The sequence below is a fragment of the Schistocerca cancellata genome, chromosome 4 (assembly GCF_023864275.1).
Source record: "Schistocerca cancellata isolate TAMUIC-IGC-003103 chromosome 4, iqSchCanc2.1, whole genome shotgun sequence".
Taxonomy (NCBI): Eukaryota; Metazoa; Arthropoda; class Insecta; order Orthoptera; family Acrididae; genus Schistocerca; species Schistocerca cancellata.
In genome coordinates this window covers 843,638,761-843,665,179 of record NC_064629.1, presented here as the reverse complement: position 1 = coordinate 843,665,179, position 26,419 = coordinate 843,638,761, and the positions used below count along the sequence as shown (strand labels likewise).

The window sequence follows — 26,419 nt, the reverse complement described above, 5'->3', positions numbered from 1 at the left end:
ATCATTGATGGAAATAAAAGGAATGAATGGCTGTTTTAATCCACAATGTCATGACACAGCTTGTGAAGATATCTATGTGCTCGGGAGTAAAGGACGCAAAGCAAGAGGGGCGGTGGTGGTGGTCCCATTAAGATAAAATAAAAATTCAGAACAGCAGGCAAGAAATGTTTCCAAAATCTGACGGCAGCAGAAAGAATCCAATGCTTCATCTAGGAAACTTCATGTTCCAGGAGTACACTTGAAAGAGCAATGATGAGACACCTGCAAAAGAAGGTGTTATGCGAAGTTTACAGATGCAGAAAGGCATTTTTGCACTTCGTGTATTAGGCATCAAAATACAGGTCATTGTGGAGCTTATTATCCAATAATAGTTTATTATCTCATAAAAACCACTTGTGTAACTGGAACTGGAAACTGCCTGGGAAATAGAAACCTTCCATCAGCCACCATGTCAAGCAGCAGTTGGCACCAGCAGGAGATACAGCACAAATAGTTCTGACTTTTACCCATTTACCGGTTCAAATCTGTTGTCAAGAAACTTGACCACGTAAACACTACTTGATGGCCAGCACCATTTTACATCAATTACATCAGTTCTTTTCTTCAATTTATTTATAAAGCATAAATCGCAGGAAGATTATAAATATGTTAACGCAAAATCAGGTGTGAGTTAACATTGAGAACATGAGAAATTTGATGGGTGCAATAAAAAATGTTGTAAATGGTGGGAAAATGTTGATTCCACAAATATAAACATGAGGGTAATACCGTAACTATGTATTTTTTTTTTTTTTTTCAAATTATTGTGTTGGTGACAGATAGAAGTTGGTTTATTTTGGAACTCACTAGTAGATAAATCATCATCTGGACCAATGCAACAAGCAGCTATCTCCTTTTTTTTCATAAAAATAAACCAATTTTGAAAAGAAAAGCAGAACAAACCAGAAGGTACTGACCTCCTTGAACTAATTTAGCATATCAGATGTGAATTATTTCGAACAAGTGTACAGCAAAGCCTTAAACTGTGACAAATTTTCAGACATATTTTATTAACTAACAGCTATATTAATTTATCTAGTTGTAGTACTAAGATGGTGGTATGGTAACAATGTTACTTGCATTAACACTTTGGCAACCAAGCCCAAGCACAGCTCATAGGTCACAACATTGTGTTCAAAGGACCATGCCCGAGTATATCTAGGACTACAATTTTCACGATGCACGAGCCAATATCACTCAAAAACTGGACTAGTTTCATATGAGAACAATGTATGGACCTGCCCCTTGACAGGCGCTGTCTTCTGTTGCCAATTTCTAAAATTACTTCAAAAGAAGCAGTAGCAAATGTATGAGCTGCTGTTGCTACTGACTAAGTCATTATGTTCTCACATTTTCATTGAGTTTTGTGGATGCACACATTAGGTTTTGCAGTTTTCTGTAATACTGCTATAATCATGTCACGTTTGTTGAGTGAGCAACAAATTTTGCAAGCTCAAGAGGAGGAATTCGATGATTCTGGATCTGAGGAAGAGATATCTGAATGAGAACAGTCTGAAGAAAATTCATATTCAGGTAAGCTACAGTTTGTTACAATTTATCAGCACTAGTATTGTTGGTACACATACTGCTGCTGTAATTACAATTTAGTTCTATTTTATGTGTCTTAATTTTGTCTCTCGTGTAGTTGAATCTCATGATGAAGCAGTATCCAAAACAGGTTTACAAGATTTGTTTGGAGGAGATGAGAGAATTTGTTGTATAAACTTTCGATACCACACTTGCTAAGGGTTGCAGTTATCGACCGTGGGCCGTATTAGTATTGTTGGACCCGCGAGTCATGACCAGTGCCGTTAGTGCCGCTCTGTGGCTTGTATCAAGTTTCCACCGAGCTCTCATCCACTCCTGATCGAGACATCAAGTAGTAGAGTAGTATAGCCTTCAGCTGATAGGAAGCAACCTCTAACAAGGCGCTTAGTAACACATGGCCTAAATGAGGCCTCAATAGCTATCTTTTTATAATTATATGTATGCAGCCAAGAAGAATCCTGTACAACCAGTTAAGTACAATATATATTATTTTTTTACCAATGACTTCTAATTATTTTAGTCATTGCAGATCCAGACCATGCAGCCAGCACCTTATCGACATTACAGACAAAACTGTTGTAATTTATGTGTTTCTATTTAGCACTGGCCACAAGTCAACATTGGCAACGACTCGTTCGTCATTATCATAACAGAACTTACTGCCAGAACTAGCAGGAAAGCAACAAGCTGGTATTGACCTGATTGCAATGCTAGAATAATTTAAACTTTTCTGCACAAAATATGTGTGAAACTGCTCAAGTACTCGCCTCTCAGTTTTTTCTTGGAAGGATAACTATCAAAGAACTAAAATAAATATGAAAAATAAAAGCTGAAGCTTGATCTTTTCAGTCTGTATTACCCTTTAAGACATATCAAACACAAATGTGATAGTAACATTTTAAATAATGGCATAAAGAGCTGGATTTCTGGGCCTGAAACATTTTAAAGTGGCTGGACCTCACAATGTCAACCATGTTTGTGAAGCCAACTACTTGAGGGGAAATGGGAATAAGTTGCTAAAATCGGTGTAGTAAACCTCATATCAACAACAAAGTTATGTGATTTGCTAGAGCTGTGGTGTTTTCTCGTCGACAGAATCTATCCTGTCTAGCCTTAAAGAGCAGTGAACATTCTACTATCCCAACTGACCAGTAACCTGAGAACTAATATTGCAAAATACAAAGCTGCTAGACACTGCACAGAGCAATGTGAAAGTATGGACTTACCTGCTGCTGGTTGGTAGCAGGGTTGGTGAGAGAAGCACATGCTGACTGTATAGCTTGTGCTGCTCGAGCAAATTGTGCCTGATCCACAAGACCAGGTCGCCCTGCCACACTTGATGGATCTGAGACTCCTACCAAATATGCTGCTTGTGCTGCTGCTTCTACCAGGCCACAAATCGAGCTTGACACACTCTTTACTGATTCACCAAATTGCTCGTGCTGAGACTCCTTTGCATGATTTGCTATTCCTGTCATTCCATCCCCTTCATGGAAAAAAGGTTCTCATTTAACATCAACAATATGTACATATATACAACAGAGAATGTATAGTTACACCAGTAAGATTCAGTCTATCTCTTCGAAAATTTTTAATCACAGAAGGCCATTGGTAACGAAAAGAACACTAAAAGTTCATTAAAAAAGGTGTTAGCCATAGCTTTCAGGAAATAACCAAAAAATGTACTATAATTGATGTAATGCAGTTTTGGTTTAGGAGACTACTCACGTCATTTATCTTAAGATTTAAAGAGAGTTTTCTCAACTGATAAATCTAAAAGGCATCCGTGAAGCCACAACAAAATTCAGTTCCACTATCTACATCATATATCACACTTATTCAAATCCTGAAAATTGCATGTCTGGATTAACTTCACATTGTCAGAGCGCTTGAGATAGGGCACTAGATGAGATAGATAAAACCTGAAGGCAAAAACTATCCTGATATCCCCATAATGTGACTTAGAAAGAATTTATAAATATACAAAATCAAATGCATAAAACAAGATGACCATATCAGGATTTCGTCCTAACTACAGTTTCCACTTTGGGACTCATGATAAATTAATTAGATCAGATTAGATGTACTTTTCGTTCCAACAGATTCGTAGTGAGGGGATCCTCAGGAATGCCCAACACACCATAAAAACAAAAACGCACTATAAATACTTTCAAAGAAAAACAAATTTGCTAAGTGAAATGGTCCTCACAGATGTAAAAAGAAAAATCTTAAAAATTTTTTTCATTCAAAACATAATAAATAAATCTTCATGAAAAAAGTGCCCCATCATTCAATATGAGGTTGTCATATAATTTTCAGGCTATTGAAGCTATGCATCATCAAACAGAAATATCATTTTACAACACTTATTTACAGTGACTGCATTACTGCACTGAATTTATACAGAAGTCAGGTTGTACTGATAATCGCATTATTTGATATTAACAGTAACATTTACACATCAGTTGTTTCTTCTAAGAAAGTCATCAATGGTGTAGGAGGAGTTGGTACCTGAATAATGGGCATCTTTCTTGATCAAAGTAACCGATTTTAAATCTTTGTGAAGATTATTCTGGTTTCTAGTATTGATTCCATGAACTGGGCTGTTGATGCGAAAAATAGGTATACTTTTAATGATGGATTTCATTAAGGAACAAATACATTGGGAAGCAGTCATTTCTATCCCTAGTTCCCTAAACAGACCTCTGCAGTTTGTTCTCGAGTTCACACCACACATAATTCTTATTACATATTTTTGGACCCAGAAAACTTTAGCTTGGCTTGTTGAGTTACACCAAAAAATAATACCATACAGTTAGATGGAATGAAAATAAGCATAGTATGAAGGCTTTTTATCAACTACTTCTGATAGCATTTGAACTCCAAATAGAGATTCGTTTAGGCACTTCACACTTCAGCAGTTCTGTGGTATGCTCCTCCCAACTGAATTTATTACCAAGCTGTAACCCCAAGAATTTCTTCTATCTGTCTGTCATTACATTTTAGGCATATTCTGAGTGGAAAACCTCTTGTAAATTCTAAACTGCATGCAGTGTGCTTTTACAAAGTTTTATGACAAAAAATTGGCTAGGAACCATTTCTTAATCTCGATCAAAATTTCATTAATCAATCTTTCTAAGATTATACTTGATTTTCTATTTATTTTAATGTTTGTGTCATCTGCATACAAAACAAACTTGGCATCGGGTAATGTTACAAATGAAAGGTCATTGGTACACACCAGAAAAAGTATGGGCCCTAAGATGGAACCTTGAGGGATACCACATACATGTTCCCCGTTGGATGATGCCTTATAGCGTAACATACATCTATTTCCTAATAACACCCTTTGTTTCCTGTCAGAGAACAAAATTTTGAACCATTTGGTGGTATTTACTGCTGCACCGCAATATTCTAATTTCCTGCAACAATTTTACAATCAATGTAACATGTATCATGTTACTGGCACTTAGTCACGTTTTCCTTTAGTTAACATAATACAACAGTACCAAATAATAATGTTAACTGTATAAATAATGGAAACTGAAATAATCATAAATATACCTAGACTCTTTGATTTCTCCATCACAGTATCCAAGCACTCAAAGTAAGTAGAATCATTAACTGGTTCACTTGGGTTATCCAAAAGAGGACGCATCGACTGTATGTTTCGAATTGCATTATCACACTCCTTCTGCCCTGGTGCAGCTGATGTACAGACATCAATTAGGTAATTAATGCTGTCAGTCACTCCTCTGTAAACAAGTAAACAGATTTAATTTGCACAGTTCTGTTAAAATTAAGTAATATATTTATTTAGTTACTGTGTTAGGAGCACAACATTACTTGAAGCTAACAAGCAATGTGCAATAACGATACCATTGTTGCTCTGTGTGTGATAAGATGGTTAATATAGCAACACTTTCAAAAACTCTTGATGCAGAAAATAATGACCTGGATTGCATCTGCTGCAGACATGCACGTATCTGGCAGCCAGTTTGTTACAAATGTTTTACTTTTTTTGAAGAATCTTAACAACTTTAATGGCACCTACTGAAATTTTATGATAGATAACATACAGCAGCAGAAAAATATACACACTATTATCCACCTCATAGCTAATATCTAGAACAACGAGCATGTGTGAAAACACACACACACACACACACACACACACACACACACACAGAGAGAAAGAGAGAGAGAGAGAGAGAGAGAGAGAATATCCTTTCATTTTTTCTCTACACCCATTTTTCGTCATCATTTCACCTTCACAGTACGCTGGTATCTACTTTATAGGCACATCACTCAATTTTGCCATTTCGATGGGCCAAAACTAACTCTGGATTTTTCAATGTATGAATAACATGTAGTAAGGGAACCAAGAAGTGTAAAATTATAGCAAAAAGATTAATCCATTCACACTCTTGGGTTGCAAGAGCAATGAAAGAACCATCAAAGCATATCACGTAGAGTTGTATACTATATACACTGACAACACATATCATGCAACTCCATGTCAGGCCAGCATGGTGATATCAAATGCATACTGCTGCTGCTAATCATGAAGCTGTTGAACTTTACATGATCACACAAATTTTTAAAGCTGAAAGGTGTTTTGATGGAAAAAAAAACTTCTTGTCAAACATCATATCCTTGTTTTTGCAACTTCACTGCACTGCTGGTTGCAGGCGAGGCTCTTCATGAAATCAGACTCAGCTGCTGACAACTTGTGCCTAATAAGGAATATCAGTAGTTGGTTAAGGTCAATAAATAATTCCAGATGGTTGTACAGTAAAGGTATACATCCTTCATGTCATGTTAATGTGAGTTTCCCTTTCACACTAGCAGCTGAATAGTGAGTCTATGTCCACATTACTGAACTGGTAGCTTGTTTAATGTGTGTGGCTATCTGGCAGTAAGATAACTTAACTAATCCCACACTACAAAAATTCCACATTGGAGTTCACTGTTATGTAGTCTCTTAAGAAGAGCATCGTTTGACTTCACGTGTACACTTGTTACCTTCAAGGAATTGACCTTCCGTGGATTGCTATTTACACTTAAGCTCAAGCAGTTCATCAGAGATCACTCTTGCACAAATATGCACGTAGAAATGGTCTATGTACTATCCTCAAAGCACCCCAGCATCATATATGTCATTCCTCTGGTTGACACTTAAAATATGACTCCCTCCAGATGGTGCAATTGTTACAAATAGCAGGTTACAATTTGAATGATTGTGCTGGATGGTGAGACACAGTTATTTAAATGATAAACCCACAACCAACTTCAATTAAATGTTGTTAATACTTTTGGATTAAAGGAGACCAAATGTTTCACTCTAGCTTGTCAAAGGATAACTGTGAAAGCTAGCAAGTTTTCTTTATTTTGTGTGTGGCTATCGGTAACTCAATGCTTCTGCTTTTCGGTGTGTGGTCTCTTTTAATCAAAAAGTATTTTCATTCTATAAGAACTTTCCTACAGCATCAATTAAATATTGCAAAGTAATGTCTTCAATGTTTTACAGGTACAGACAGAAAGGATATCACGTTTCACAGCAAAGTTATTTTAAAATAAACCAGAAGACTAACCATAAATAAAATAGTTGCTAGGCAGATTAATAGTTTTTTGCACATACCTCGCAGCTGCAGTCAATTGATTTTTAGCATTGGGTGCAGTTGGATCAGCTGCTACTGTTTTTGCTGTGACAAGGAGTTTTGAAGATGACATGGACACATTTTTCAGCGACACCACCATCTGACCTTGTACTTCCTTATCCTAAAAAGTAAGTACAATATATTTTTCACCTCAAACCTAACTAGAGCATAGTTCAATGAAATATTTCTAACAATTCCAAAAGCTGTGATTCACTCTAAATTTGTCAGAGCATTTTCTCACATTTACAGGTAATCATTTCACAAAATTTTACTATACTAATGAGCATCAATACATAATCTTTTCATTTGCAATTTTCTCAAATGCTTGAACCTAATGACATTCTCTGCAATTCAGGCCAAACAATTTTCCTTAATTATGTTTTAGTATTTAAATCTCTACCAGGCTATAAGTTTTCATTTTTACGACACTAACAGTATGATTATTATTGTTATGTGTTTCTATTTGTCTGATGGTGGCACTGTTGATTCAATGCAAAGTAATTCTCATTTTACAAATTGGTAGTATAAAAAACAAATGAACGTTTGTTTCTATTTCTAAATTAGTGGTTGGTTTGCTATCAGTGGCAGTATCACTACAAATGAAGTAATAGCTCAGTCCATATAAGGAATGGTTCAACTTTACAATACCCATGTTTGTCATTAAAGACTGACAATGCTGGAGGTACCACCCACTAAGCCAATGACACCCATTTTCTGAGATTCCAAAAGAGCCACAAGGATTGACTAATTGCCAAATGTTAGTACTATTCTTACCCCCACAGTTTGGCAATACTAATTGAAACCACATATTTTCACAGGATAATTACCGTTTCATAGACATTGCACTTGCTTATTCTATCATTTTATCTATTTTTAAAACAGCACACTGACAGTCATACATCTTACTCCCCCCCCCCCTCTCCCCACACATTTTTCAAGTCTAATACGATGGAATATTATCTTTTATGGGCAGTGAAATGTTTACAATACCATCTTCATATCACAATGTAATTTTCAAGATTAAAATGTGTATGTTATGTAAAATAATGTCAATAAACATGAAAGATGAGGAAAGAGGCTAATTCTGTTACACTATCCACTATGCCCATCACAGTTCACGGTCCCCTACTGTTTTAAAAATTCACTGAATATATTTCTTTTCAAATGAGTTTCTTTCTTACCTTTGTTTGGCCAGCCATTTCCATGCTCACACCAATCAAGTCACCAAACGCTGACCCAAATTGCCGAGATGAAGCAGCAAGCTGTGCTGGACTATGAACTGACTGAACCACCTCTGCTGAAGCATCATTCAGATTTGCTGCTGCCGAATTTAGTTCTTGTTGCAGTTGCCTGTGTATCAAAGAAGTAATTCAATCAAGTGATGTGCATACCAAGATGAAATATACAAAGAAACATAGTAATTCACTCACTTCACAATCAAAGTTTATTTTCTAGTATAACAACTTCAATTGAATATACTTTAATAATATTAACTTCAGACATTTATTTTGTCATCTATATAACTTTTAATGCAATAGGAAAAATTATATATAGAATTTGTGAATTTCTAATAAAACCAGCCAGCTCACCAACATTTATGCAAAAAGATCTTGTGTATCTTCAAGAGACTATGTACATAAAATATATTTAAGCAATACTGTATGATTTTTACAAAATTCGAGAGAATGGAAGAAACATTAATTCATCCAAGTTAACGGGCAGTTTAGTTGTTGTTATTTCAATGCTAGTCAGTCACTATTCCCCTAGGTTGATAACCATCCATGTTAATTGCTAATAGTCATTTTACTAACACAGTCATTTTACATGACTAAAAAAGACCTATGTTTATAATAACCTTGTATGGCCATTACAATATATATTTACATATTAAGCAATTTTTTTGATCACACAAAAAATGTGTATCAAGTTTTAATGTCTATAACATTAAGTCTATAAACGTAACTGATTCCAGTAGTAGTTTTGGAATGTGTAAGAAAACTGTAACTTGAACTTAGATGTGATTTTATATAAAGGGGTATTAGTTGGTCATGTGGCGAATTCTGTACTGTATCAGTGCTTCAGTGAACCTGAAAGTGTTTTTGCTATGCATGTAAAAGTGTAAAAAGAACCTAATAGTTACAAAACAGGAGTATGTGCACTGTACTATTAATAAATTGTAAATAAATAATTCGAGGAAAAGTGGTACCTAAATGACGTGTTATTGTGTACAGGGCAGTTGCAAACTGCAGTCAATTAAAATGTTATCTGACGAAGATTTAAATGTATTACACCAACTGAAGATGAATGAAAGCCCAAAACAAATCTTGACATAAACACAGATACACAAAAAGTAGCTGGTTGTTTGTTGTATTCCTTCACGTAAAAGAACAGAAGAAAAATCTGTACCTACTTATCAATGAGACCTGCATTTATATGCATTATAAATCAAGGTGCCCCACCACACTTTTCTGTCTGCCTTTGAAGACTAATCTCAGTAACGACTGTAGGGAACTTGATATGGTTTTCACTAATAGACTGATTTATGACGAAGATTTGCCTATATAAGTATTACCGTTACACCAAACAAGTTGTCCTGCTGCAGATACTTAGTGCTACTTGTGTGAAACCAGGGCAGGTTGAGAGTATAGCATAACACGTTTGAGAAACATAACAAATAGGAGAAGCAAAAAGAAATAATTCTAGTAGCTGCACACATAGGCAGTATTTATTTATTCTTACCCATAAGATTTATTTGTTACAGGAAACTCTCCTTTCTCCAGAATCATAGATGCATCTGTTATGGAATGGATGGCTTCGTCAACATCCTTTTGCCCAGGAAGACATCCAACACATTTACTCAATGACTGCAACAATTAAGAAATTGAATGTTTACATTGGGGAAAAGGTTATAATCAAAAGATTTTCTTGAATTTCATTATTATATAACTTTCTCTAAAACTCAGCACCTCTAGCAAGTTGTCACAGACAGACTGAATTGCAAGGTAGTCGAATGATACCTGAAGTGGTTACTTCAAATGGTGCCTGTGGAATAACAAGTACCCCAATGCTCAAAAGTAAAGGAATGACTATTAGAGCTTAATGTTTGTTGACAATGGGGGTGATTGGAGATGGTACACAACCCTGTAATGGGGAAGAAAATAGCATGTGCCCTTTTGAAGGGAAGTAATTCCAGCTTGTGAAAAAACCAATTTAGGGAACCTGTGGAAAATTGGAATCTGTATGACTGGACAGAAGTTTAAATCTTGATATTTTTGAGAGTATAGCACATTAACCACATGAGCAAAATTAGTAAGAGTCTGTGGCAAATTTTTAGTATTCTGTTCTTGCAATACTGTTAGTAAATTTTCTGTTGATTAAACTTTCTATACATTCAGAAGAACCTCGAAACATTATTTAAAATGGGCATTAACTTAGCTGCTGATTTACCAACCAGAAAAAAGCTACTGCTGGACTATGCAGTTAAAGAAATTATTAAGAAGCTGCTTTTAATTATACTTTAAAACTTACAGATAAGATAGTTTCACCAATCACCAGTTCTATATAAATTACCAAAACAGGGAATATTATACTACAAATCAAACTGCTCCCAATAAGTAAACACTTCACAATATACTTTAAGTTTGTCATTACAAATTATACACACAGGGTACTACCTGAGAAACCTCTTTGACAACTCTACTGAGCTTCTGTGTATTATCCGGTTGATCTAAATTCTTCAGCACATATCTTGCCTGTTCAATTAGTTCAAGTGAGTGATCCATTACTTCCTCGGCATTATCAATTATCCTGAAAATAAAAGTGATGTTAAAATTCTGAAAACTGTATCACCTGATTCTCAAACATAACCTTCATTTGAATAAACTGTTAGATGAGTAGTTACTCTGAAGTTGTGGCAACTACAAGATAAAGCATAAAGTGATGACAACAATACATAATTAGGAATTTCAAGTAATGAACTACAATGTATGCTTCAATTAATTTTATGTTTATGCTTGAAGCTACGCTAATATTTACATTTCTTAAACTAAGGGTATTTAGTTAGCTGTTACAATACCAAATGCTGTAATGTCAGATACCTCAAATACTTATTTTCATTAGCAATATCAACCTATCTTCTTCTCAGTATGTCCTTTTGACAGATAAAAATGTGTGTTTTTAATGACATACAGGTGGCAATGTTGTTATTGTAATAGAAAAGAAGAAATGAGTTCAATGAATGGATGCTTCTCTGAGTTCTTGCCACATCAAGATCCAATGATATTTCATGAAATTTTTACACCTAACAACCCTCAATAGGAAAAATATGCAAATAATAAAAAAAAGAGCTAGTCATTCCCTTTATATCCTCAAGAACATAGTAGTGATGGCACATATAAGACCTCACTTTTTCTACAATACAGAAAACCCAAAGATAAATTTCCACTTACTAGTTTGGATGGCATACAAAGTTGATCACTAAGGGGAATCGAGGCAAGCGAGAATTCAGATCACTGTGAGATATGACTCAAGTCACAACGTCCCACTGATATACCAATTTAGACATTTAACTCAGAAAAGGAATTACCTCTGTTCTTTACAAAAAACAGAATCCAGCACTAAAACACAAAGATGTGGCACTACAACAACCTAAACAAAAATGGCTAAACTGGGTTGTTGTAAACTGTAGCACCTGACTTGTGATTATGCTATTCACACTGATTACAATAAGTTCTGGTTTTGACACAAATTATATAAAAATGTATATGATAAAGACATACTTTGCTTTGGTTTCTTTGTTTGAGGTAGTTGCAGCAACACCTCGCACAGCCACAGTAAGGTCTCTCAGAGAATTGGATGTGTTTCGGGCTGCTATACCAGTATAATTTTCATTGCCTTGCACGGCTGCAGTGACAAGCTGGGACATATTTGCTGCAACACTTTTTGATGTTGCACCCAGCTGAAGGCTCGCAGATTCAGCCTATGAATAAATGGTGTATCTCAGTATCATGTATTGTAAAAATGACATTACTGTAAAACTACGATACACAACTGTAACACATAAGTCATGTGCAGATTCACTGGTAACCTATAACAACAGCTAAGGGATCACAAACAGAAAGTATCGCTATATCAGACTATGGGACAACAATCACTTCAGCATTTACATTAAATAAGTAGATACTTAATCTCCACCTTTTGACTAATCTTGTGGTACTGGAAAGGGGAGATAAAAAAGATGAGAAGATCACTTAGGAGGAGGGTAATGAGCTAGTTACAAGCAAGCTTTAAAAATATAATATTTTCAACTATTTTTAAAGTGGTTCTGGATGTGTTATCAGTAAACTTTAATCAATTCTTGATACTACAGCCACAGATTGTACATAAATGCTTATGCACTTTTGTATACTGTACTTCATATGGGAAGCTCACCGTTTCTCCTGGTAAAGGGCGAAGTTCAGTTGCTCTCTGGAAAGCCTGAAGTTCCATTTTAAGGTTACGAATGACCTCTGCAGCTGATTCCAGTTCAAGAACTCCACAAGCTTCACGTGCACGACCTACAGCAGAGCGGAGATCAGCCAGTGCTGCACCAAGCTGATTAGATGCTGTTGATAACTGCCTTGCACTTGCTTGGTCTGTTACTGTTGGTAATACTGTTCTTGCACTCTGCACTGCACGTGCACCTGGCTGTGAAAACATAACATCTGTGTTGTAAGTTATTTTAATCCTAGTTTGTGTGTGTCCAGTTCTAAAGAAACTTATATGACACCAATTTTTAAGATACTCTTAAGGCAACTTAATTATCTTGTTACTAAGTTAATGTTACACATATCGCACAATTTCACACTAAACAGATAAAGTTAGCATTGAACAGACACACAAATTAAAGAGAGACTCTGCAGAACTATGAACATATATGAGAACCATGATTGTACATTGTTAGCTCCAAATTGCTGGACTTCAACTAAAAATACAAATTACATAAAATTTACACCAGTAATATTTTGTGCATGAAGTGAAATATTACGTGGAGTTTTTATTATTTTGTTTCTTTGGGAATAATGTTCAAGCACCAAGAACTCATTGCTTGCAATTTTAATTTATAACTTTTGCATGTATCTCCTTCTTATTTGACAACTACTAGATAATGTGATCTTTTTGATGCCAATACTCCACAAACAATATGTACATTTTCCTCCCCGTGATTTTTATATTTCTGCACAAACCATGTTTTTCCTCTTCCTTCTTATGATGCTGTCCTAACAAAATTTGTTCTATATAGTAATTTTAATAGCTTACTTGAAGAAACTGTTCTGATGCATCAATGAGGTTAAGTTGAGCAGTTGGATTATCAGGATTTGACAGGGTTCCCTTGACACCCTCAACAAGAGCTGGGATATGGTCAGCCATAGCCTTGCAATCCATCATAAGTTCCTCTTGAGCAGGCTTACTAGTGTTGTGGTAGGATGCTCCCTGAGCAGCAGCTATACACTGTGTTGCAGTACTTGCTGCTTGCTTTGCTGCTGCCTGTTAACATGGGAACATATTCTATATGTTAAATGCAAAAGAAAGAATATCTGAGACTCAAAACATATGGGATGATGACACTGTTCGACAGAAATAACTGACAGTCATTTATATACTCCAAACAACAAATGCTGTGCTGCCGCTATCAAGACATCAATTATAATAAGCTTGGTAATGTTCTTTGCTAATATTTACAAATACATGACAGTAAATAAGACTGAAGAAAGGTTAGTCTTTAACATATGAAAATAGTAGAATTTCTGTGACATTTAAAAGTACCTGTTTATCTACCTTGCAGCAACAGTTAAAGATAGCTAGGAGATTGGCACAGCTTGTAAGCACCAGTAGTATAACATATTCTGATTTGTAAAAAATCACATATTGTTTACACGGTGCATGATTTGATACAATGTCCAGTGTTCTTCTAGATTACGTTACAAACCTGAAATCTGTTCAAATATTATACTAGCCTTTCACCTACAGTTAATTATATTTTCTGAAATTTTTGTTGTTTCATGAATTTTTGTTGTACTATATTTTGGTTGTTACATAAGCTTAGCAGTCAGGAGAAAACACATGAAATGGAGCAGCAGAAAAAATTCTGGTGACTGCATGTAAGTCATCAAGTGTTTCAGTCATCTTTAGCTGAAGTACTTCAAACAGCAGTAGTTTGTGGAGTGCATATTTTAGAATCTCTAGCACAAATTTGATCTTTAAACTAATAAAATTCCAAATCTGAAAAATTAGGGAAACAACAATGTTCTCAGGGAACATAATTACCTACACTTGCTACTCATTCCCTCTGTGTGAATACTTTAACAAAAATAGTCAGTACTATGATATATTTCACATGAGCAGCATAATATTACTGCAACTGCTCTCAAGCCCAGTCTTGTGTAAAAGTATGCAGTCCTCAATTTCATTAAAATTCTCACGAATATCTACAAAGATACTTGTTTTGTGGCATGTAATATTTAGAAGAGGTGCTAATGAAGTAGGCAGGCCATTACTAACATGAAATGCTGACATACATAAAGAAAATGAGAGGAATGAAAAATAGTCTTTCAAATTAATGTTATTCGGAGCACAGGAAGTCAAAAACACTATTTCAAGTCCATATAAAAGTTCTCATTGTCATAATAATTGCAGTTTATGTTATATATTTAACTCTTCACAACTGAATATGTCATTTCTTTTTCAAATGCTGTCAGGCAAAGACAACCCAAATTAAACAAAAATGTACATTAAAATACTATTTACAGCTTTCTCTGCTAAGAAGGACAGAGACATGCACTTGAAACTATCCTCCATGACCCTCTGCTTCCTTTCCAATCCTTCTTAAACATCTCTTTCTTTCCTGCTCCTGTTAAAAAACTTCTTGTCGGTTTCAGATGTTCATGCCTTCTCCTTGTTTATTGTTTATTGCACCTTATACTCCATTGGCACCTCTTCCTTCACTGCACTTAGCATTTTGCACTCAGTTTATTTGCTTTCTACCATTTGGTTACACCTATTTAAATGTGAGTGGTAGTCTGTCCTCTCTCAGCCACTGTCCTTTTTCCCCCAATGTGGACTAATCATTAACAAATTTATAATATTTTGTAACTGTAACTGCCACTAACCTCTAGGCGAGATACAATTTTTCGACGCAATGCAGGTGTGGCAGCAGCTGCTGTAGCAGTACGCAATTCTTCTGCAGCTCTGCGTAATTCATCCTGAGCACCAGCATCTTGGGGACTGGATGCACACAGTCTGGCAGCTTCAACCATCCGTGCAGTTGCATCAGCTAATGTTTTTGCTGCAGCCAACAATCGTCTTTGTAGTTCTGAATCTGGCTGCTTTTCCGCCTCTCCCTAGAACAGACGGAGTAATAAAAATATTGCATACTCCAAACTGAGGAAAGTAATATTCAACAATCATCTACCTATCTTAAAGGTAAGGATTTTTTCACTATCTGAGAAGAGACTACAAAGATTGTTTAGTAAACACTCTCATCTACTTTGTCAATATTATCAGTTCCCTGGTCATTTGTGCTGAGAATAATGAAAAATATTATACTAGCCACAAAGCAATTTAAATTTACTCTCTTACCTTTATTGCTTGTATAAGGTGAGCAGTTGCTTGCCCCAATATTCTAGCCTGTCTCACCATCTCTCCAGCATCTCCAGATGATGCAAATAATTTATCTGTTGCCACCAGGATTGTTTCAACTGCTCCTTCCTGTACACTTTCATGGGCCTTCTCCCGGCTGCTAAGCCTAAGTAACATCCAATCAAAATATTCAGCAATATTTATGGATATGAATGAAATAAAATTTACACAATACATAATTAATTACATGTCAAAAGTGTTATCTAATTGTTTGAGATTCCAATATTCTTACTAGATCTAAAACACTGTCGTTATTTCTAAACAAACAGCTGTCTTCATTTTCCCAAACAAGCTTCCTTCTCCAATTCAGTGCTTTCCTGTAGGCCCAACAAGGAAAGTTGGCAGACATGAAAAATCATTAAATGGAAGAACAAAATCCAAGAACTAACTGGATGCTGAGCCCCAAAGCTTTGGGATTTTAGTCAGACACAGAGAGAGAGACAGACTCATCAGACCTGATATGAAGATCATTTGAGCAGACATATCTTGCAGTTATCTAGTTCTCACCAAGATTTTATGGAGGTTTCACCCGGCTGTGAAGTGAACACTAGAACTGTTCCCCAAATTTCCTCCAAATAAATTTGTAGTTGTGAGTATAATTCTCCCCCATGCTATTAACAATAAAGATGTAAAACAGAAAAAAATCTAAACCAAATGATTGGATGGGAATTCCTGTTACACTCTCAAACATCCACACTCCTCCATAAAATGAGTAAATGAAATGAGTGGGAATGAAGACTAAGCGCACCCGAAACAGACCATAATAAAGGAAACATGAGGTTCAACTACAGCACTACAGCAGCTAATGCTCGACAACATTGTTCAGTTTCAAGGTTGGCAACGAATGATGAAGCGTACTGTTTCCCCAAGGTGATCCAGCTTTTGCCGATTCAGCACCAAGGAGCTGAGAGGATAACATACTGTTATTCAGTTTGCTTAAAGCTGTAAGAAACGTAAATTATGGTGATTGATAATGGATGTCAATCACAGTTCTGAGTCTGTTGAGAAATTTAAATCTAGGAGTTCGCAGATCACAACTGGTTCAAGCAGGCAATATGAAACCAATTATAAGTTAATGGTTATTCACGACACAGAGGCCACAAACAATTATGCAGCAAGAAGACGATTTGACGCCACAGAACAAATGTTTGTAGGTGAATTCAGATGAAGAATAAATTATAAGTGCGCCAATTCTACACACCCAGCTTTCATGGGACCAAATCAAGATGAAACGGAGTTCGAGGATGTTCACTACATGTGAGAAAAATGCAATTATGGTTTCCCAATTACTCAAGAAATTATCCGAATTATGCAATTTTTGATGAGAAATTACTTGTGTACCAGAGCATTCTACAGCACTGGCCCCATTATTTAGCTTGCATTTATCGCAAATCTCTCAGCCCAGGGCAAAGTACGAGTGATTGGAAAAAGGTGCACATGATGCCTATATACAAGAAGGGTAAAAGAATGAGCAGTAAAATTAGAGACCAATATTCTCAAAATCGGTTTGCTGCAGAATTCCTGACATATTCCAAGTTCAAATATAGTAAGTATCCCTAAACTCACAAATCAGTATGGATTTAGAAAACATTGCTCATGAAAAACACAGCTTGCCCTTTTTCTCACAATCTTGCAAACCACAGATGAAAGGCAACAGGCAGATTCCATACTGCTCAATTTCTAGAAAGCGTTAATGAAGGTCGGGTTGACAGATGAAATAGAGAAGATCCAAAGAAGAGCAGCGCATTTCGTCACAGGGTTATTTGGTAAGCGTGATAGTGTTGCGGAGATGTTTAGCAAACTCAAGTGGCAGACTCTGCAAGAGAGGCACTCTGCATCGTGGTGTAGCTTGCTGTCCAGGTTTTGAGAGGGTGCGTTTCTGGATGAGGTATCAAATATATTGCTTCCCCCTACTTATACCTCCAGAGGAGATCACGAATGTAAAATGAGAGAGATTCGAGCACGCACGGAGGCCTTCCGGCAGTCGTTCTTCCCGCGAACCATACGCGACTGGAACAGGAAAGGGAGGTAATGACAGTGGCATGTAAAGTGCCCTCCACCACACACTGTTGGGTGGCTTGCGGAGTATAAAAGTAGAATGTATAATGTAGAAGGTCTGAGCATATGGATTACATACGCAAGTGGCTCAAATACTTCTTAATTAATAGACTCCAGTACACTGGCCTTCATGGTAAGTATTAATCAGAGACACAGGTGTTGTCTGGAGTACCCCATGGAAGAGTGATAGGACCACTCTTATTCCCTATATACATAAATGGTCTGACAGACAGGTTGAGCAGCAATTTGTGGCTGTTTTCTGATTATTCTGTGGGGCATGGGATGGTGTTGTCATTGAATGACTGTAGGAGGATACAAAAAGACTTAAGACAAAATTTCAAGTTGGTGTTAAGAATGGCAGTTTGCTCTAAATGTAGAAAAATGAAAGTTAATGCAGATAAGGAAAAGCAATCTTGTAATGTTCAAATACAGCATTAGTAGTGTGCTGCTTCACACAGTCAAGCTGATTAAATATCCAGGCATAATGTTACAAGGCAATAAGAAATTCAACAAGCATGTCAGAACAGCAGTAGGGAGGCCGAATGGTCGACTCCAGTTTATTGGGAGAATTTTAGGAAAGTGTAGCTCATCTATACAGGAGATCGTGTGTAAAACACTTGTGTGACCCATTCTTGAGTGCTGCTCGTATGTTTGGGACCCCAGGGGTTACATTGAAAGAAGACATCAAAGCAATTCAGAGGCATGCTGCTAGACTTGTTACCAGTACGTTCGATCAACAAGCAAGTGTTATGGAGATGCCCCATGAACTAAAATGGGAGTCCCTGGGGCGAAGATGACATTCTTTTTGAAAAACTCTATTGGAAAAATTTAGAGGACTGGCATTTGAAGCTAACTGCAGAATGAGTCTACTGTCACCAACATACATTTCGCGTAATGATTGTTAACATACAGTAAGAGAAATCTGGGCTTGTAAGGAGGCACACAGACAGTTATTTTACTGCTCGATCTATCTGCGAGTGGAACAGAAAAGTTACCCTCTGCCAGACACACTATATGGTGGCTTGCGGAGTACGTATGTAGATGTAGATATTATCTATCCAAGAAAATGCTACAACTGTTTAAACAGATAGTGTTAACATTTTCAGACAGATCTTAGGATATTTTGTACCCATAAAACAGTATGTTAATCTGATTCAAGATTGTCTTATTATTGGGTAGTTCAGAAACTGTCAAATATACACACTGCTGTTACATGTGAAGGACTTTATGGTATCATCATCTAAGAAGTTCTTATTTAACACATGTGATATTGGTAACATCATTTGAATGAGGATACATTTACCAGTTTCACAGGGAATGGACCAGCTTTTGAAGCCTCTAATGGTGTAGACAATAAATTCTTTTACTACGCCAATTATGAATTATATTAAGAAGTGACCAAATATTAAACAACTTTAACTAATGGCACATTTGGTGATTTAGCAGTATTATTTCCGAGACGGGTTGTATTCAGCACGTCAGACAATGTATGCATGATGGCGTGAATAAACTTTCGCATCTTCATTTCTGCGATTCAAAGCACTTAATAATAAAAAACTCAGCACATGTGTGGGCATTTTTGCTAAAATGAGAATGTTTCTGAAACTGCCAGAATCTAATAATTATTTGTTGCTTTCATTGATAACAGTATGAAATATTCAAATTTAGCTATATTTTTTTCACATATACATTAATTAAACATGGCTGTTTATCAACTGAACTCTTCTTTTAATGTATCCTTTCTCAAAACACTCACATATATACATTTTTCTCCTTTGAATGTGTGTGGTTTAATAACATGCTGCTGTAGATGACAGTATTTCTTAAAAAAAGCTATACATAGTCCAAATTTTCTTGAAAATTCTAAAGAGCTCTACAATTTAATGTGAAGTCACATGGCAGTTTCCACCTGATAAATTGAGAAATGTGTGGTACTACATGGTTGAAGGTCTGAAGAAATGTAAAATTCCTGGTTTCAAGATTGGGGTTTCAAAGAAACTGGCAGAATACCTCACCTCTGACCTGAAGTGCTGCAACAGTGTCCTACAGATCCAACCCATGATTCACAGATTCCCAGACAGTCAAAGAAAGCACTTGGTTCATAGGTGACTTAGCCTAGCATTCAGGACATAAACAGGAAATGAATGCAAAGGCTTGCACATGTTTCTCTTCATCAGGTTACATGCTCACTATTCAAATTTGCCTTGCTACCGTACCTTTCAAAAAGTGAACTTTGAGCATAACTAATTTCAGTATTTGTTTACGAGACAATTTCATATCTTATGTAGGCAAAATGTATAATATCATTGATACTGACTTGATGTGATGCAGAAGATCGTTCAGTGTGCGAGTAACTTCTGATGCAGCATGAGTCAATTCTCGTAACAAGTGTTCATCAGAACAGCTGTCATTACATACTGCAACAAGACCCTCTACAGCACGTGCCACCTCACGCACTGCAGCAACCAGCTGTTCCTGACACGCTGGACTGTGCAATGTTGGAGCCACAACCTTCAAGGAAGTAAAGAAATGATAACCACAAAATATACCATTTATTTCTTGAATATCATAATATCGAGTATTTTTATTCATATAGACTAAAAAAAAAAATAGGTTTTCGTCTTTTATATCATTTATGAAATGTAAATTTACAAATCACAGATCGCATCTCATTCATAACTGTGAGAAACTTGTCACCAATGAAAAAATGTTTTTTAATGAGAAGTCACACCTGTCATTAAAATTAACTAAGTCAACATATGACAGCAAATGTTCTCAATTTAATTTACCAACGACACACTTTGATTATAGAAAGGTACCCTTCGCCACGGACCATACGGTGGCTTGTGGAGTATCTATGCAGATGTAGATAGAAATTATCCAACTTAACACAGACTGCAAGAATTTCATTTAATTTCGCACCAATTTCAATGTTTTCTTTTAATATGCCTGTTAAATGGTAGGTAGTTAGTGTTTAACGTCCCGTCGACAATGATGTCATTAGAGACGGAGTGCAAGCTCGGGTTAGGGAAAGATTGGGAAGGAAATCGGCCGTGCCCTTTCAAAGGAACCATCCCAGCATTTTCCTAAAACGATTTAGAGAAATCACGGAAAACCTAAATCAGGATGGTTGGAGACGGGATTGAACCGTCGTCCTCCCGAATGCGAGTCCAGTGTGCTAACCACTGTGCCACCTCGCTCGGTAATATGCCTGTTAAATCACAATGGGGGGTGGGGGGGAGATAACAGACATGTTGTCAAGAACATACAAAAAATATGATTCCCTTTTGCCACAGTTTCAAAGTGATTTTGTGTCTCTATTACATTAAATAAAAATGAATAAAAACAAAATTGAAGAGGTACTGCACAAAGATCAGTTTGATTTCTGGATAAGTAACGCTAAAAGAGAAGCAATTAGGATTTTATATTTAGTGACATACAGAGGGGGAAAAAAATCAGGTATCTCCATAAAATTTGTGTGTCCAGAGCTAGACTTCAGTGATATAAAATAGAATAAGAAGTTTTGAATCTAGGATTGTTTGGATAGTTACCTATTTAGTTTTATGTTCCATTCACCATTTACGTGATTAATTGTAAAAATGTGGAACTAGTTATTTTACATTCAGATAAAAAATACATAGATGATAAACTAAAACATCCACTGAAACCTAAGGAGAAATATTGTGGAAGACTATGGAAGGTAAGTTTGTGTTGCGATAGACGTAAAAGCAAGATTGCTGTTTGCACCTTAATACTTGTTTGTGAAAGAAGCTATGTAGGAAAACAAAGGTAACAGGAAAAAAGGACAATTATGATTTAAAGTCGTGTTGCCAATGAGCTTATTAGAAATAGAGCACAAGTTCTGATCAATTGGACACAGATTTCAAACTCTCTCCTTTTGAATGTAAGATCATTGGTTTAGCCACTGAATCACCTAACTTGGTGGAAGAGGAAGGACATTTCACTGCTAACCAGGAATTTGGAATGTGGTGCTACACCAGAATGTTAAAACAATTATTGGTCAGATAAAATGTCGAATGATGAGGTTCCAGAAAGACTAGACAAGGAAAGAGGCATAAGGAATACATTTCCCAAAAGGGGCAGGTTAGTGAGGTAACTGTTACATCCAGCAAATGGGAAAAACTATATGAGCAGACAAGGACTATAATATGCTAAGAAAATTATCAAAATGTTGAGTATAACCATTATACAGAGACAAAAAGATTAGACAAGGTAAAAAGAGATTTTAATACACACTTTATAATATAAAATAAAAGACAAGGGAACCAAGAGGAAAAGTGCAAACAGGAGGGCAAGAAGAACATTTCTTAGCTTGGTACATAATAACTATTTTTTAGTCCCAATATGCAATCTTCTTTACTGTTTGCAGTGCCCTTGTATGACACTGCACTTTGTCCAATGTCTTTCCAGAGAGAAGATCAAATCTTGATGTGATATTCTGTAAGGTCTGCAAAATTTACATTTATGGCATCAATATCATCATCGCTGGACTGAAAAACATTACCCAGTCAATAATTTCTTTAGATGTGGGGCCTCGTGAAAGCCAGAGGGTGCCAAACAAGAAGAATGGAGTGAATCTCCCAACACTTTGTGCTTCAAATAAAATGGCCAAAGTCTTTTTGAAGGCAAGTGCATCATCATGATGAACTTCTTTGTGAATTTTTTTATCAAGTTTTTTTCAGAAAAATTGTCTAATATTGATTGGGTAGTGTTTCAGTCTCTGCAAGATAATACACAATCACTTTTGTATCCTAGAAAACACTGATCAATTTTTTCTTTCTTTTTTTGGTACATGAAATACACTTCATCATCTTTTTTTATGTACAGTCATGTACTTCTAAGCCCCCCTCTGCTTTGATTGTTGTTTCAATTTGAGAATGAAAGAGTGGACCCATGTATCATCTACAGTAAAATAACTAGCACTCAAAATCTTTTATGTTTCTGTCTTTTACCCTGCCATCACCAGCAAACTTGATAAATTTATTTTTGGTCAATATTCGACAACAGTAGCACACAAATCTATGGAAACTGAGAAGTAAAATGGAAAGAAGAAATAAATAGCTGCAGACACAAGAATAATAATTGTGATGATAATTACAGTAGTGGTATGTATTCTTCAAACCTTTAATAAGAAAATTAATTGTTTTTTCGCAGACAATTTCATCATGCTATGTTGAAACAGAAGTATTTCTTCTGACTTTCGTTCTCTGCCTGAGGCTTGACTTATTACAGATAACTAACTGCATGCCATAAGTAATTACAGGAATGTTGGTGGTAGTGCTGCCACACTTCACTGTACTGTCTAGTTGCAAAGCTTCCAAAACAGTTAACAAAAATCCAGTGTTGAAATGGTCATTTGATAAATGTTTCATGTACAGTTACATAGAACAAGAAATTTGTAACTAGTATACACCTGTCACCATTATCCTCCTATACTGTCAATCTTATTACAGACACCATATAATGAAATAATCAACATGTCATAAATTAAGCTGTGAAATTATTATAATCATAAAATTCTGTAAGCATAAACAACACATTTATGTAGTACTCACACACACAAATACACATTCCATTGCTGTGTATGAATGCCACACAACTGCCAACCTCAAAGATATTAAGTAACATGCTGTGGGTGTTAATTATCAGGCAGGCTCTAAGAGGCTGTGAAAGAATTGGTGGGGCTAACTGATAGCAACACACGACTACAGCTTTCTTTTTGTTTCCTAAGAACAAGCATGGCTAGGAATATTATTTTTATACTAGGGAAGCTTCCTTCTTATTTGCAATCAGAAAACTTGGCTTTTGATAATAAGTAAACACTCTAAATATATGGGTTTTAAATAACTTATGCCATGAACACATATAATGACTGACTGGTTTAGTGTCACCAACTGATTGTCTTATTATTATTATTATTATTATTATTATTATTATTATTTATTGAGGGGAAAATTCAGGAGTGGTGTAAGATTTATACTTGGATAGATCACTGCTCACAAACTAGAATAGGTCTTGAACAGTAGACAGATGTGCAGGAAAAAATGGTAAATTTACTTGCTGTGTGTGTGTGTGTGTGTGTGTGTGTGTGTGTGTGAACGTCCAGAAGCTAAGCAGTTCATTGTCTTCTCTAAATGTTTGTCTGCTGGTTAGCATCTCCTATGTTTGGCAGTAGTCATCTACATTTATGTACATATTATTATTATTATTATTATTATTATTATTATTATTATTACAGTTATCAATGCAGAAAGTCAAAACTACACTGTGAACAAGGATCTTTTTATGTGGAGCAAGAAAGTGCTGATATAAGGATTACAGATGAAAACTAAGTATGTGTATGTGGTACTAAAATCTCTTTGTGAACAAAACACTGAAGACAGAAGGCAGACTAGGTACTATACATCCAAAAGTCATCATCAATCATGTCTCAGACTTACAACACAAACTGAGTATGCTCAATTCTCTCCTCCCATTTTAAACATCAGTCATTCGTGAGTAAGACTTGCAATTTTGACATACCTTAGCACATGCAACAAGTTGGGAGGTAGCTAATGCACATTGTGTAGCAGCTCCTATGACACGATTCTGTGTCGCTTGTTCATCACACGTGGCTGCAATATTCTTTGCTTTCAGAACAAGTGCAGCTGTTGTATTAGCCACAGCTTTGGCTAGGCTCAAGAGTAGATCTTGAAGCTCTCGACTCTGTTCATCACCATCTCCCATAGTTGTCAGGACCTGGTGTGAAGCTTCGCCCACTCTACTTGCTGCATTCAACAAGTTCTGACGAGGCTGGGGAAAAAAAGAAAAATTTTCAGATTTTTTTGCCAAAACAACTCCAATATCAAACGCAGCTACTGGTAGCACTAAGTAGTGGAGATCCTATCAAACTTTATTTTATGATAACAAAGAATGATCTCCACATCATTTTTTAAGGACCCATAGCTCAAAATTTGATGTTTGCAAGACACCTGCAGTTAGGTTGTGTAAACTGCAAACAAAGAATCAACCAAAAATAAACAAAGACGTAATTCAATAATAACCTCTTTAGTTTCTGGTTCAGCAGCTTTAAGCAAGTCACTAAAAGCTGAACACAAACGCCTTGCTGCATCCAACAGTTTTTCTCCAGATGTGTCATCCTCCATCAGTGCTGCTATCATACGCACACCGCGTGTCATCTCTGGCAGGTTGCTTGTAATTGTTGTAATGGCTGCACCAACAGCAGTGTGATCCACATCTTCTGCAGGTCCTACATGAATAAACAAAATTCAATCTTAGTGCAAAGTGTGAGAATGATTCGCTAATTCTGAACAAGAAGGTAATACTGCACTATGCAAGGCAAAGTTGCTGGAGGGTGAAAGAAAAACGCAGGGGTGGGTTTGGGGCACAGTGATAGATGAAATAATCAGTGCTCAAGTTTTATGAACCAGAATGCTGTGGACTGAGAAAGTAAATGAAAGTAATATTTCTGTCAACACTGTACATTTATGTTTGTTTGCAGGATACTATGACATTGGTCACGACTTTTCCACGTTGTTGTCGTCGTGGTCTTCAGTCCTGAGACTGGTTTGATGCAGCTCTCCATGCTACTCTATCCTGTGCAAGCTTCTTCATCTCCCAGTACCTACTGCAACCTACATCCTTCTGAATCCCCATCTCTTGGTCTCCCTCTAAGATTTTTACCCTCCACGCTGCCCTCCAATACTAAATTGGTGATCCCCTGATGCCTCAGAACATGTTCTACCAACCGATCCCTTCTTCTAGTCAAGTTGTGCTACAAACTCCTCTTCTCCCCAATTCTATTCAATACCTCCTCATTAGTTATGTGATCTACCCATATAATCTTCAGCATTCTTCTGTAGCACCACATTTGACTTTTCCACAGGGTAGGCAAAATGAAATTGGCCCAGAAATTATTCATAACAGTATAAACAGTGGAGTTCCTGTTGTTAATTAACATCACTGAAGATGCTGGAAATCACCACTCTTGAAGTCAATGCAGCATTGTGCTCGATTTATCAATCTGCACCATACACGTAGCAGCTCCTGAGGGATAGCAGCCATAGCATTTTCAAGGCTCTGCTGTTGCCCTTCCAGTAATTTTGACAATTTGAGTACACCTGACCCTTCAGTTTGCCCCATAGGTAAAAATTACAGGGAGAGAGCTCAGGCAATTGAGGTGCCCAGGAGACTACACTGCCTCTGACGACTGTCGTCCCTTCACTGAATGCATCACACAGTACTGACAAGGTTATCAAGGGATTGTTTGCTGCTGCTCGTCTAGCTGAAAGTATCCACACAGTCATTCATCTTCTGTGAGGTTGTCCACATATGGATTAAACAGTTCCTAGATGTACAAGTTAGCATTAACAGTTTGGTGAAAGAACTGTATTTCGATGCAGACACCAGATGTCATG

At 36.4% G+C, this 26,419-nt stretch overlaps 1 protein-coding gene across 2 annotated transcripts in view; it reads right to left on the bottom strand.

Moving 5' to 3' along the window:
• LOC126184950 (talin-1) overlaps positions 1-26,419 on the bottom strand; it is a 272,457-nt gene that overhangs the window by 64,640 nt on the left and 181,398 nt on the right. For both annotated transcript variants that reach the window (XM_049927624.1, XM_049927625.1), the window contains exons 15-28: positions 25,046-25,251; positions 24,525-24,794; positions 20,299-20,492; positions 15,864-16,029; positions 15,395-15,625; positions 13,545-13,772; positions 12,678-12,932; positions 12,026-12,225; positions 10,922-11,054; positions 9,987-10,111; positions 8,429-8,597; positions 7,229-7,368; positions 5,152-5,342; positions 2,814-3,073 (exon numbers count right to left, since the gene is read on the bottom strand). In XM_049927624.1, coding sequence (XP_049783581.1) covers positions 2,814-3,073; positions 5,152-5,342; positions 7,229-7,368; positions 8,429-8,597; positions 9,987-10,111; positions 10,922-11,054; positions 12,026-12,225; positions 12,678-12,932; positions 13,545-13,772; positions 15,395-15,625; positions 15,864-16,029; positions 20,299-20,492; positions 24,525-24,794; positions 25,046-25,251 — 2,768 coding nt within the window. The remainder of the gene's footprint in view (positions 1-2,813; positions 3,074-5,151; positions 5,343-7,228; positions 7,369-8,428; positions 8,598-9,986; positions 10,112-10,921; positions 11,055-12,025; positions 12,226-12,677; positions 12,933-13,544; positions 13,773-15,394; positions 15,626-15,863; positions 16,030-20,298; positions 20,493-24,524; positions 24,795-25,045; positions 25,252-26,419) is intronic.